The 12444-nt window shown below is 41.6% G+C and overlaps 1 protein-coding gene across 3 annotated transcripts in view; it reads left to right on the top strand.

Moving 5' to 3' along the window:
- bbs9 (Bardet-Biedl syndrome 9) overlaps nucleotides 1–12444 on the top strand; it is a 155021-nt gene that overhangs the window by 120321 nt on the left and 22256 nt on the right. The window contains exon 23 of one of the 3 annotated variants that reach the window (XM_034874434.1): nucleotides 8152–8157. The exons of the other annotated variants lie outside the window; for them this stretch is intronic. Coding sequence (XP_034730325.1) covers nucleotides 8152–8157 — 6 coding nt within the window. The remainder of the gene's footprint in view (nucleotides 1–8151; nucleotides 8158–12444) is intronic. 3 annotated transcript variants of the gene reach the window in all.

Here is a 12444-nt window from a genome sequence, read left to right on the forward strand (position 1 = left end):
ACACACACACACACACACACAGGGCTATTTTTCCATCATTTGCGGTGCAGGGAACTATGTGCCGATGTTTACGGCACTGTATGTCTCTCTGGATAGATGTAAAGCTGCTCTTTGTGTATGTGTGTTAGAGATCTGTGTGTGTGTGTGTGTGTGTGTGTGTGTGTGTGTGTGTGTGTTGATAAAGGAACAAGTGTTGACGTTTGTGTGTTTTGCGGTGTGTGTCTAGCTCGGTTTATGTGTTAGTCTGTTTATCACTGTGTGTTTTTGGAGAAAGTGTTTATGCAGTCAAATTGCTCTTCCCTTTTTAAAAGCATGTACTCACATGTAGTTGGTTAGAAGGCCTGGCTCTGCTGGCTCTCACTTTGTTTCCTGTTTTTCATCAGCCAGCATCACTTCATCTCAGTAGATATCCACGCCAAAGCTGTTTTGCTTGTTATCCACGCTTCTCTTACTTTGTATTCGTTGCTGATGTTCTAACTCCCAGTGTTCTGTTATAGAATAATGTGTCCAAATAATGAGCTAAGATCCATCTGTACGTTGAAAGAGTTGGTCCGAATTAGTCAAATTAAGTCAGTACCATAATTATAAAGAGAAAACATACAAGTTCAAACTTTTTAGCCATGCTAGTAGTGCGGCTATAATGGCTCTTTGGTCCAGACTGAGATATCTCCACAACTACTGTATGAATTGCCGTGAAATCTTATACAGACAGTCATGATCCCGAGAGGATTAATCCTTATGGTGATGATGATTCTTTGATTTTTCACATATTGCTACCAGCATGTAAAATTATTCAATTTTCCAGTGCAATATCTCAGTATCTACCAGACAGATTGTCACAAAATGGTGCGCGGACATTTATAGTTCCCTGCTGTTGGTCTGATGACTTTATAGACACCGTGACTTTTATTTTAACATTCACAAAGTTCGACACTGTCGATTTAAAGGACATGTCTTAATAGCTATTGGATGGATTGCCCCATGTCCCTTAATTTGTCCAGTGCTTTATGACTTATTAATGACCAATTACCTGCAAATTACCAGACCGCCCCGACCTCGCTGAACACAGGAAGCTTCAGTTTTTTTTTAGCAAAAATTTGCTGTTAACAACATTACACAAGCTGAACATCAGTATGTTAGCATTGTGATTGTGAGCGCCCTAGCATGATCACATTAACATTTGTCTCAAAGATGAGATAGGATGAACTGTATTGACCCCACGCTGGGGAAATTTACACTTTACAGCAGCTTAAGAGTTTACAAAAGCAAATGGGGGGGGGGGGGGGGGGGGGGTTGACTGTGCCCAAGTAGTCTCACAGAGCTGCTAACATGCCGCTAGACTCTTAGTCTAGTTTTATTATGAAGTGCTAAGTTTTATAATAACTTTATAATAGTAGGTGCTGCAGCTTCCCCATTTCCCAACCGGTGCTACTGAACAGTCTCTGTGTTAGAGTTGTAAGTGTTAGTTCCATTGAGACAGTGTTTCTCCAAAGGGCCTTTGTGATTGAGACATACTGCACCTAGTTTTTTGGGGGATTTATTATGCAACTGCAAAACCTCCATACCAAACACACAACAACACAGTAGTTCACAACCTTTCTGTTGGTCTCTACCATATGTGGATGAATGGCCCTTCAGGCATGAAAACACAACCGAACCAAGCTAAGAGAGATGTTCATGAAACACCCAAACCAGAGTTAGTTTGCTTGTTTTTTGGGGGGTAGTGGGGTGGGGGTCATTTCTCAGATTCCATGTTGGTTCATGCTGCTCTGGAAGTGGCTCAGACAAATTTTTGGAATCACTGAGGTTAAGATAGCTGAGGTATAATTATATGTGTGGTTCTTTGTCAAATCACCAAACTGAGCATTCCTGCACAGTATTTTTTTTTTTTATGGGTCAACCACACACACACATTTATATTCCTTGAAATACTTTGTCACTTTTGGTGCAGGCTGTTTTTCTTTTTGGCTTTCAGCAAGGATGCACATATCAAAGCACACGTGCTGTAGATCAGAGTACATTGAGAGAGAAAGTTTGAACTATAATGGGGAGACTGCGTAACAAAGCACTAAAATGTACTCTCTGGTTTTTACACAAACAGCAGAACAACCACACACACAAGCATGTTGTTTTATATCTATATACTATATTTCTACATTTTTGGATGCAGTTTTCAAAGCATGCAAGTATCTGGGTGGAATGCAGACACACACACACTCTCACACACACACACACACACACACACTCTCACTCACTCATACACTGACACACTGGTACATATCCCCTTGAGTACCCTGTCACTATTGGATGTACACATCAAAGCCTACAATGCCTGTTATGTTTGTGGCGACAGACGGCAATTAACTGGAAACATCCCAGTGGGACCAGTACGGACTGACTCCATCAATCAAAGCCAATCTACTGCAACCACTGGAATGTCTGCAGGCAGCTCGCAAGCTAACACTTCGTCAACACAGGAGTGCATGTGAGGGTGTGTTTGTGTTCGACATTCATAACAAAATATTTCTTTGGTGATTTAACGTGCATAATCATGTATTGGCAATATAATTGTTGGAAATTTATGATAAGGGGCCTTATTTTAACAATCTAAGTGCACAGCGCAATATACCTGGCGCAGCTGCATTTAGGGCGTGTCCAAATCCACTTTTGCTAGTTTGACGGCAGAAAAAAAAGGGTCAGCGCGTGTGGTTAAAAAGGGTTTGTACTTATTGTCTTAATTAAGTCATAGGTGTGTTTGGGGCGTAACATGCAATAAACCAATCAGAGTGTTTTCCCCCACTCCCTTTTAAAAGCCAGGCGCGTTTGTACCTTGCTCATTGCTATTGTGTGTGTGTTTGTGTGTAACAAGCGTAGTGTGTGTGCTTTGCATGAGCAAAGGTATTTTTTACTAATTTGCTGTTAAAATACCAATGAAATGCTGCTTTACTGACTTTAGACCAGGTTTTTGGTGGTCAATCGCACGATCACAAGATGGCAATACGCCAAGAATGCACCTGAAGACACTTCCCTGTAGGATCAGCACGCCCATGGGTGCTAAGACTGGTGCAGGTGCATTTGCTATTTAAACAACGTGGGCTCTGGACGGGAATATGACAATTGCGTCTGCCTTAAAATAGCAAAGACACTAGAGTCGGGCTTTGTGCCGCCCTGCGCCGGGTGATCAGAAACCATTTTAGATATAAGAAACAGTGGAACCGGGGTGGCCGATAGGGCAGTGATCCCCACCAGGAGTGTGTGGTGGGGGGGTACGTCTGCTGTTGCCAGGCGCAGAGAAAACGTATGATTTGATTAAAAGAAAACATCACCTGTAACACCTGAACATTACATGTTGCAGGTAAGAGTGCTTGAAATCTAGTTAGTAAGCAAGCACAGAAGTTTAAACAGGTAGTTAGCTAAAAAATAAAAAAAATAGCTAACAATATTGACTAATCAGTTGCTATAAGTGGAACTAGTGACTAAACAATTCAGATAATAAGCTAAAAGTAATGAATTAACAGTTCAAACATTTAGCAATCAAAATATTGAACAGTTTAACAAGTAGGAAAAAGTAACAATATCCACTTTTATATAAGGAATCGGGTTATACAGTTGGAACATAGTGTAGATTGTGAATTGATAAAGGGGTATATGAGTTCATCGTCAGGGCTGTGGGCCGACCTCAGACCAGAAAGGTCTGGATCACTGGCCTAGGGCTAAGGTTCTGACCATGCAGCGGCCTGGGACCTTAACCTAAACATTTCAATAAGAGTAATTTCAAGTTTCTGTCAGAATAGCTGGAAAAATGAAATTCTTTGTAGCAGGCAAGTACCAAATCTTAGATGTCTGAGCGTCCCTAATCCAGCCATTCTGTCAGCCTTCTGGCTCTCTGGAACTCAAAGACCGCCTCATGTCCTGTTTATCTCTGCATTGACCCTTTCCTTCTTGGATGTGGTGTATATGGAGCTTTCTAGGGTGCGCATTCATGGAGCTTGTCTTGTCTCTGTCTGTGTATGTGTCTGTTTCTGCTTGTGTTGTTTTATCTCCCTCCCTCCCGTCTATCCTCTCTATGTTGTTGTTTTTTGGCCCTGTGACACGTTGTAGTTGCAGTGTATTGTTTGTCATGTGAAAAAAAAGAAGTAAATGAATAAATAATGAAAGAATTGGTCACAAAAACAATAACATAATTCTGACACAAAAGAAACATGTTTGAAGAATTTTTACAATAACTTAAGAGCATATTGCTGTCATAAAAGTGCAAAACCAATATTATACTCCTTTCACTGATCAGATATACAACATGTCATTCAAAATGCACACATGCACTCTCACATTCAGTGGCGACAGACGGTAGCCAAAGTGTGTGTGTGTGTGTGTGTGTGTGTGTGTGTGTCTTTGTGTGTGTGTGTGTGTGTGTGTGAGGGGGGGTAGGAAGGGGTTAAGCAGGGAAGTGCTGGAGCCAGAGAGATTGACCCAGACATGACCTGCCTATGAGAACATGGTTTAACCCCACACACACACTGAGCGGGTCATCCTGAACAAAGATGGAGAGATGGAGGAAGAGATAAAAGAGAGGTGGCATGGCTTGTTTTTACTGCTGAAGTTGTAATATAATGTGTAATCATATCCGCCAACTTCCTGTTATTTCACAGCCCAGACACCACCAACACAAAGACAGGTTTAGTGCTGACAATTAGACAAAGAAACATTCAATTAAATACATCCAAAACATATAATGAATATAAATGTGGGTATATAGAGAGAGAGAGAGACAGAGAGAGAGACAGAGAGAGAAAGAGAGAGAGAGAGCCTGCAGTGCAACTTGAATTCCTATAAGGAAATTGTGTACTTTTAAAAGAAAATTTCTACCTAAATTGCTTCAAGCAGCAGCCACTTGTTCAGTCTGACCTCAGACTTACTTCCTGGCATTTGACCAATCAGATAGCGTCAGATAAGTCCTCGCCAGTTTGGAAGCACATTGGCCGTGAACGGGCTGTGATGGGGCCTATTCATCATCATCATCATCATCAGCCATTAGTTTGGATTGTATTTAAGATTGTGTGTGGGTGTGGGGGTGTGTGTGTGTGTGTGTCTGTGTGTGTTTGTGTGTGAGTGTGATTGTGTGGCTGAGTTCAAAAACTATACATTTTGTTTATGGGAATATGTGGCAGTGTCAAATCATTTCCATTATTTTGTATTTATGGGTGATGCATGTTTTGTGTGTGTGTGTGTGTGTGTGTGTGTTGTCGCTACATGTTAAATTGTTCGAACAGATGAGCTACAGTTTAGAGTCTTCTTCCTCCTGTTTCAGACACACACACACACGCACACGCACACACACTCTCTCTCTCTCTGCCTATCCCTCTCTCTCTCTCTCTCTCTCTCTTTGATGTCTCTCGGCCTCGTGGATCAGATGATCCATAGAGAAGCAGGAGAGTTGTTTATGAGCTGTGGATGAAAAGCATGTCATTGCAGTTGTTGTGTGTGTGTGAATGTTGCTTTGGTTACGTCTTGGCATCGACATCAGACCCAGTCTCCATAAAATCTCTGAGCTGATGTTCAACCTGTGAACTGGCTCTGCCTCCGCTCACTGACTCTTTGCTCTGTGTGCAAAAAAACCTAAAGAAAGACACTGTGTTGCTCTGATTCTCTGTTCATTTATGTCTCTAAAATCATCAAGAAACTGTTTTCATGTCTATGTTTTGCCACATTGCAGAAAACAAGATTATTTTAGATCAAGAAAAGTGTCCCCAAACATTAAATAAGTAGAATAAAGTTCAGTATACACATCTGCAACTCCCCACTGGAAACCTTCTTGCCGTCTTTATTAACAGAGACGTTTCAAAGTGCCTGTGGAAAGTCAAAATGTCAACAATAATAAAGACCACAACTAGTTTCCAGTGTGAGGCTACTTACTGTGTGATTACCAACATATTTACACACTGAGTACGCTTACAAAGTTCACAAAAAGGCAGCAGAGGAACACTAATCGATCATTATGGAGATATTTCACACAAATAATCAGAAGTGGACTGACACAAGTGTGTGTGTGTGTGTGTGTTTGTGTGTGTGTGTGTGTGTGTGTGTGTATGTTTGTGTGTTTTTGTGTGTGGAGGTGTGTGTGTTCTCGGGGTCAGACACACATTGGATTGTTTATGATTGCTATGGCAGCGATAGAGTTTTGTGTGTGTATGGATGTTTGGTTAAGATGAGCTGATGGGCTCTTGTAGGACACACACACACACACACACACACACACACACACACACACACACACACACAGAGACTGTCAGTGCTGTTGCTGCTAAGAAGCAGATGTCGCCAGAACTCACTGTCACCCTGTCCATAGTGTGATGCTGAGGTCATCCTAAATCACACACACACACACACACACACATATATATATATATATATACACACACACACACACACAAACTCACACACTCACTGACCCTCCTTGACTCCAGTAGGGAGGATTAATCACATTTTTTTATCACACCGGTGAAACTCTATACTACTGTTTGGAAAAGGATTAGGGCCACTGGTGAACATTTATTTGAGTTCTGACTTTAATCTCAGAATTCTGACTTTAATCTCAGAATTCTGACTTTATTCTCAGAATTCCGACTTTAATCTAAAAATTCTGACTTTAAAGTGACTTTGAATTGAATAGAATATTAAAGGCAACACAAAGGCATTCTCAAAATTCTCAGAATGCTGAAGAATAAAGTCAGAATTCTGACTTTTATCTCAGAATTCTGACTTTTATCTCAGAATTCTGACTTTATTCTTAGAATTCTGACTTTTATCTCAGAATTCTGACTTTATTCTCAGAATTCTGACTTTAATCTCAGAATTCTGACTTTAATCTCAGAACTCTGACTTTATTCTTCTGCATTCTGAGAATTTTGAGCATGCCTTAGTGTTGCCTTTTATATTTACTCAGTTAAATTTTCTATTTGTTAAATAAAAGAATTTTGGAAAAGAATGCTGAAAGCAGCAGAACCGAGAACACTCTAATATCTGTTAATTTATCGCAAGTAATATTGTTATCGCAATATTCAACGTTATTGCATAGTTTTTACTTATCTGGTGCAGCCCTACTGTCTTCTTCTTCTTCTTCTTCTTCTTCTTTCCTGTTCTCTCCCTTACCTCTTCTCCTTCCAACACTCGCTCCTTCCCAGAACCAACACTGAGCGTGCTCTGAGAACGTTTTGCACAACATAAACCTGTCGTCACGCAGCGTCATTACTTTGTCATCCAGACCAGCAGCACTCTTTTCTTTTCTCTTTTTCATCAATCTGTTTTCACTTCACTCACTTCCTCTTTCTTTCCTTCCTTTCATCATTGGTTGATCTTTCTCCAAACGTTTCCTCTCTATTTTTCCTTACTTGTTTTTTTCACCTCATTCTTTCCTAAAGGTTGATGCTCTCACGCATGCACGCACATTATTATCTCTCTCTCTCATTCTCGTTCCTATTACGCACACGCACTCTCACACACACACACACACACACACACACACACACACACACACACAAACTCTCCTGCACATGTTAAATTTGGCTTGGATCTCAGAAAGCTGGAGCACACCTGCTGAGTGCCTGTGTGTCTTTATTGCACATCTTTTTCAACTAAAGAAAATGTAGATTTACATTGATATTACATGAAGATAATACCCCAATAGTAACAACAATATTTGTTGTTGTATTTTTTTTGTCAAGCGTCTGCCTTCTCACATCTGCTAAAGTAGAATAAAGGTAGTTAAATAATATATCTAACAGCATTTTCTGGCTTTTCGCATAAGTTAAATGATGTTTACACTGAGTAAATATATTCAAAACCAAGACTTGATGGTTTTTTTATGGTTGTGAAATATTCCATCAAATTGAAATATTCTAGATGTATTATGCTTTTGGGCGTAATCCACACATCCACACGTTTTTATTTAAACGTAGCTATGACAGTGGATGGCTTTGAGAATCTTTGCGAAAATATGAGGTCATTAGGCCTTTTCTGTTTCTCTCTCTCTCTCTCTCTCTCTCTCTCTCTCTCTCCATGCCCATTCATCTTTTTTCTCCCCTTCTTCCTTACACAGATGCCATAAATTACCACACACACACCTCACACACACAGGGAGTGGAAACAGCAGAGATAAATGTGCAAGAGAAACAAAGTGTGAAAAGCAGATGGAGAAATGAGAGCTGATAAGAGAGGACAGGTCGGTGATGTCATCCCATATAAAACAAGTATGAAAGAAAGGGAGATGTGGAAAGTGTCTGAGGTAATTTTCTCATAATTCACTTCATGCACCACCAGTTGATTCTCACTGCATCTCCCCAGTGATCCTGGTACTCAGCTGTGTTTATACCCATCTCATGATGAATCGCACTGATAATTGCCTTCATGTGGAAGAATGATTATTTTCTGTCTAATTTCTGTGAGGATCCGGAGGTTACATTTACATCGCTACGTTTCGGTTTAAAGTTGATCTTTTTGCTACCTTACCATGTAGCATCCTCACTGCTCTGGCAGTTTAGAGCCTTTAAACCGGAGAAATTCTGAAAAAAAACTTCTGAAAAACATTTTGGTTTGGAATCTGCGGGGTTGTGTCGCAAACTCAAGGACCACAAACGGAGACCTTTAGCAAAACAGAGCAGGTACCATTAATGGAAAAACGCCATACCTAGCTCTGGGGAGTAATTCCCCGGAGTCCTTTTGCTGTTCATTTTCCCCCAGCATGTTTCCTAGGATCAGGGAGGCACCAAAATCATGGTTGCAGCTGTTGCCATGGTCCTGCTACACGTTCTGCGATGCCCTGCTACATCCTGCTACGTCCTGCTACGTCCTGCTACGTCCTGCTACGTCCTGCTACGTTCTGCGATGCCCTGCTACGTCCTGCTACGTCCTGCTACGTCCTGCTACGCCCTGCTACATCCTGCTACGCCCTGCTACATCCTGCTACGTCCTGCTACGTCCCGCTACGTCCTGCTACGTCCTGCTACGTCCTGCTACGCCCTGCTACATCCTGCTACGCCCTGTTACGTCCTGCTACGTCCTGCTACACGTTCTGCGATGCCCTGCTACGTCCTGCTACGTCCTGCTACACGTTCTGCGATGCCCTGCTACGTCCTGCTACGTCCTGCTACACGTTCTGCGATGCCCTGCTACGTCCTGCTGGGCCTTGTAATGCCGCACAGTGCCCTGCTAAGCCGTGAACTACTACAAAGAACTACTACAAACTACTATTTTTTGGGACTGTTATTGCCACTCTTCATTCTAACCCCAACCAGCCGTCAGACTCCGCCTACCAAGAGCCTGGGTCAAGGTCTGGGTCTGGGTCTGGGTCTGGGTCTGGATCTGGGTCTGTCCGAGGTTTCTTCCTAAAAGGAAGTTTTTCCTCACCACTGTCGCACTGTTGCTTGCTCTGGAGGAAACTACTAGAACTGTTGGGTCCATGTAAATTCTGGAGTGTGGTCTAGACCTGCTCTATCTGTAAAGTGTCTTGAGATAACTCTTGTTATGAATTGATACTATAAATAATATTGAATTGAGTAAGCTACTAATGTTACCATGGCAACTACCAGCAAAGGGTAAAGTATACTTACCTCCTGTTTGCCCACGTATGTGAGAATGCTGATTGAGATGTGTGGTGTGGGCATGTTAGTTTAATGGAGATTAGTTATTCTACTGGAGCAAAAACCAAACTTGTTTGCACGGAGATCGCTTTTGGCTCAAAACTCCACTTAAAAACCAAAACATAGCACTGTAAATGTAGCCTTAGGCTATGTTTGGACAGAAACAATCTGAAAAGAAAACACATAAATGGCTTTGCGTTCTCACTTTTTATTCCGCGTTTAGACTAGCTTTTTTTTGGGGGGGGGGGGGGATCTGTGTGCATATGGTGACGCAAAAGTGTTTGAAATTTGACGTAGTATGCAAACCAGGTGGTTAGGTGGTTGTGTGAAGCGCAGCCCCACAACAACATCAAGTCTGCACGCCTGCGTACAACCTTCCTTCTACCTCTCTCCCTGGTAGCGCAAATCGAACAACAAATGTAAATGTGCTGTATTTATATAGCGCTTTTCCAGTCAACTGCTCGAAGCGCTTTTACACCTACAGGAAACATTCACCATTCACACACATTCATACACTGTGGCCGGGGCTGCCTTACAAGGTGCCACCTGCTCATCAGATAAACATTCACACACATTCACACTCCGATGCGCAGCACCGGGGGCAACTCGGGGTTCAGTGTCTTGCCCAAGGACACTTCGACAATGACTGCAGGGACGGGGATCGAACCACCAACCTTCCAATTGGCAGGCAACCGCTCTACCACTGAGCCACAGCCGCCCCAAAAGCTGACAATCTGGTCTGGACAGACGAGGAGGTGGAATTATTGCTCCAGACAATACACACACACACACACACACACACACACACACACACACACACACAAACACACACGGCACACTGCTGGGAATTCATTGTCAGGTATTCAAAGGCAATGTCAACTTTACTTTGGGTACACCCACCACAACCCTGTCTTCTAAATATTACAATCATATATAACTGATGTACCATCAGCAAATTAGTTTTGGAGAAAACTATGTCACCCAGATCTCAAATGAACCTTGTTTCATTGAAACAGGACTTATTTTCCAGCAGTATGCAGCTGAATCAGATGCTTCTCTGAACCTCTAAGGGAAAAGTAAAACAGGACTGAAGCACACGGACTCATTTGCAGCCTGTTGTTATGCAAACAGAAACATTTTCATTGTTTGCATTTGCAGATTTTCCTCTGCAAACACCAAATATTCACACTATTCACAACAGTTAGGCATTTAAAGCACTTGGGAAAGATCCAGGTTTTGGTTAAATATTGAAGAAAAAAAACAACCAACCATTATTTAAGCATGATTTGGGACACGTTGAGTTTTTAAAGATTTAACCAAAACCACAATCTTTCTCAATCTGTAACCTCAACTAGTGTGAAACTAGGAACATGTGGAACGCAGGTCTCCACTGTCAAAGTCCTGTGGTTTGCACACCCAAAATTTGGATGCAAACCTCCTCCCTAAGACTTTGGGGTGATTTAGGGATGTCAAACTTTATTGATCAGAAATAGTTCAAACCATATTAATGTTGTGTAGGATGGGGTTGACCCATAATGGTTTGTGAATACAAAAAAGCTGCGAAATTGATATTCTATACTCGTATGATCTACCTTTCTCAAGAACAATTAAAAAGTTCAGCAAATTCAACGTTACATAAAAGTAAATGGAAAGTACTGAAATCCTGGCTGACTGGAAGTTGTAGTTGTAGAAGAGAACATGAAAATATACAATATGTTTAAAATTAGAGGGAGAACGCACATTCATGCTTACATACTCTATACATTAGGACACACACACACACACACACACACACAAACACACCGTTTCTCTTCTCTGCTAAGCACCATCTAAATGTGATGCTAGAGTTCGCTCTGCAGGTAGGAAGCCAGGGATAAATGTACCACATCTCCTACTCTTCGTCCTCTGTGTGTGTGTGTGTGTGTGTGTGTGTGTGTGTGTGTGTGTGTGTGTGTGTGTGTGTGTGTGTGTGTGTGTGTGTGTGTGTGTGTGTGTGTGTGTGTGTGTGTGTGTGTGTGTGTGTGTGTGTGTGTGTGTGTGTGTGTGTGTCATACGGAGAGATTTAATGTGCGCGCGCGCTTGATCACTGTTAGGAATTATGTTTTTAACATAACTTAAGATGTGAGCACCAATGTCTAGCTCATTTTTTAATTTTCAGAAGTTTGTCATTTGACTACAGAAAGATATTTTAACAGGGTAAAATGCACAGTGAGATTCTTGTGTTAGTTAGTAAATGTGAATTTGTATATTTGTATTACCAAACCAAATATATTTGTACAGATCCAACATACAGAATGTTATCTGATGGGGAACTTTAACACGTTGTTATCCTCACACAGAAAGGGGGCGGGCTGAGAGTATGTTATAGTTTAGCAGATTTACGGCTTATGGAATACAAAAAGTTCTTTTAGATAAATAAATTAGATTACCTTTGTGTGTGTGTGTGTGTCTCTTTCTTTCTCTCTCTCCCTCCCTCCCTCTTCAGGACACACTGCTGTCTTTGTTCCCATTGTGCCAGAGCAAATATACACTCTGTGTTTAGCCAGCACCACAACACACACACACGAACACTTCATAGGGTTCATTCATTCTTTGAATTCCCTCTTATTGTGATATTTAACTCAACATGTACAATGTACACACACACACACACTTGTGTAAGTACCAACATCCTTTCAAACAAGCCCTTAACAAACAATGCTAAACCACCAGCTCATAAATAATCAGCACTGCCAAAGTGTGTGTGTGTGTGTGTGTGTGTGTGTGTGTGTGTGTGTGTGTGTGTGTGTGTGTGTGTGTGTGTGTGTGT

The sequence above is a fragment of the Etheostoma cragini genome, chromosome 6 (genome assembly GCF_013103735.1).
Source record: "Etheostoma cragini isolate CJK2018 chromosome 6, CSU_Ecrag_1.0, whole genome shotgun sequence".
Taxonomy (NCBI): domain Eukaryota; kingdom Metazoa; phylum Chordata; class Actinopteri; order Perciformes; family Percidae; genus Etheostoma; species Etheostoma cragini.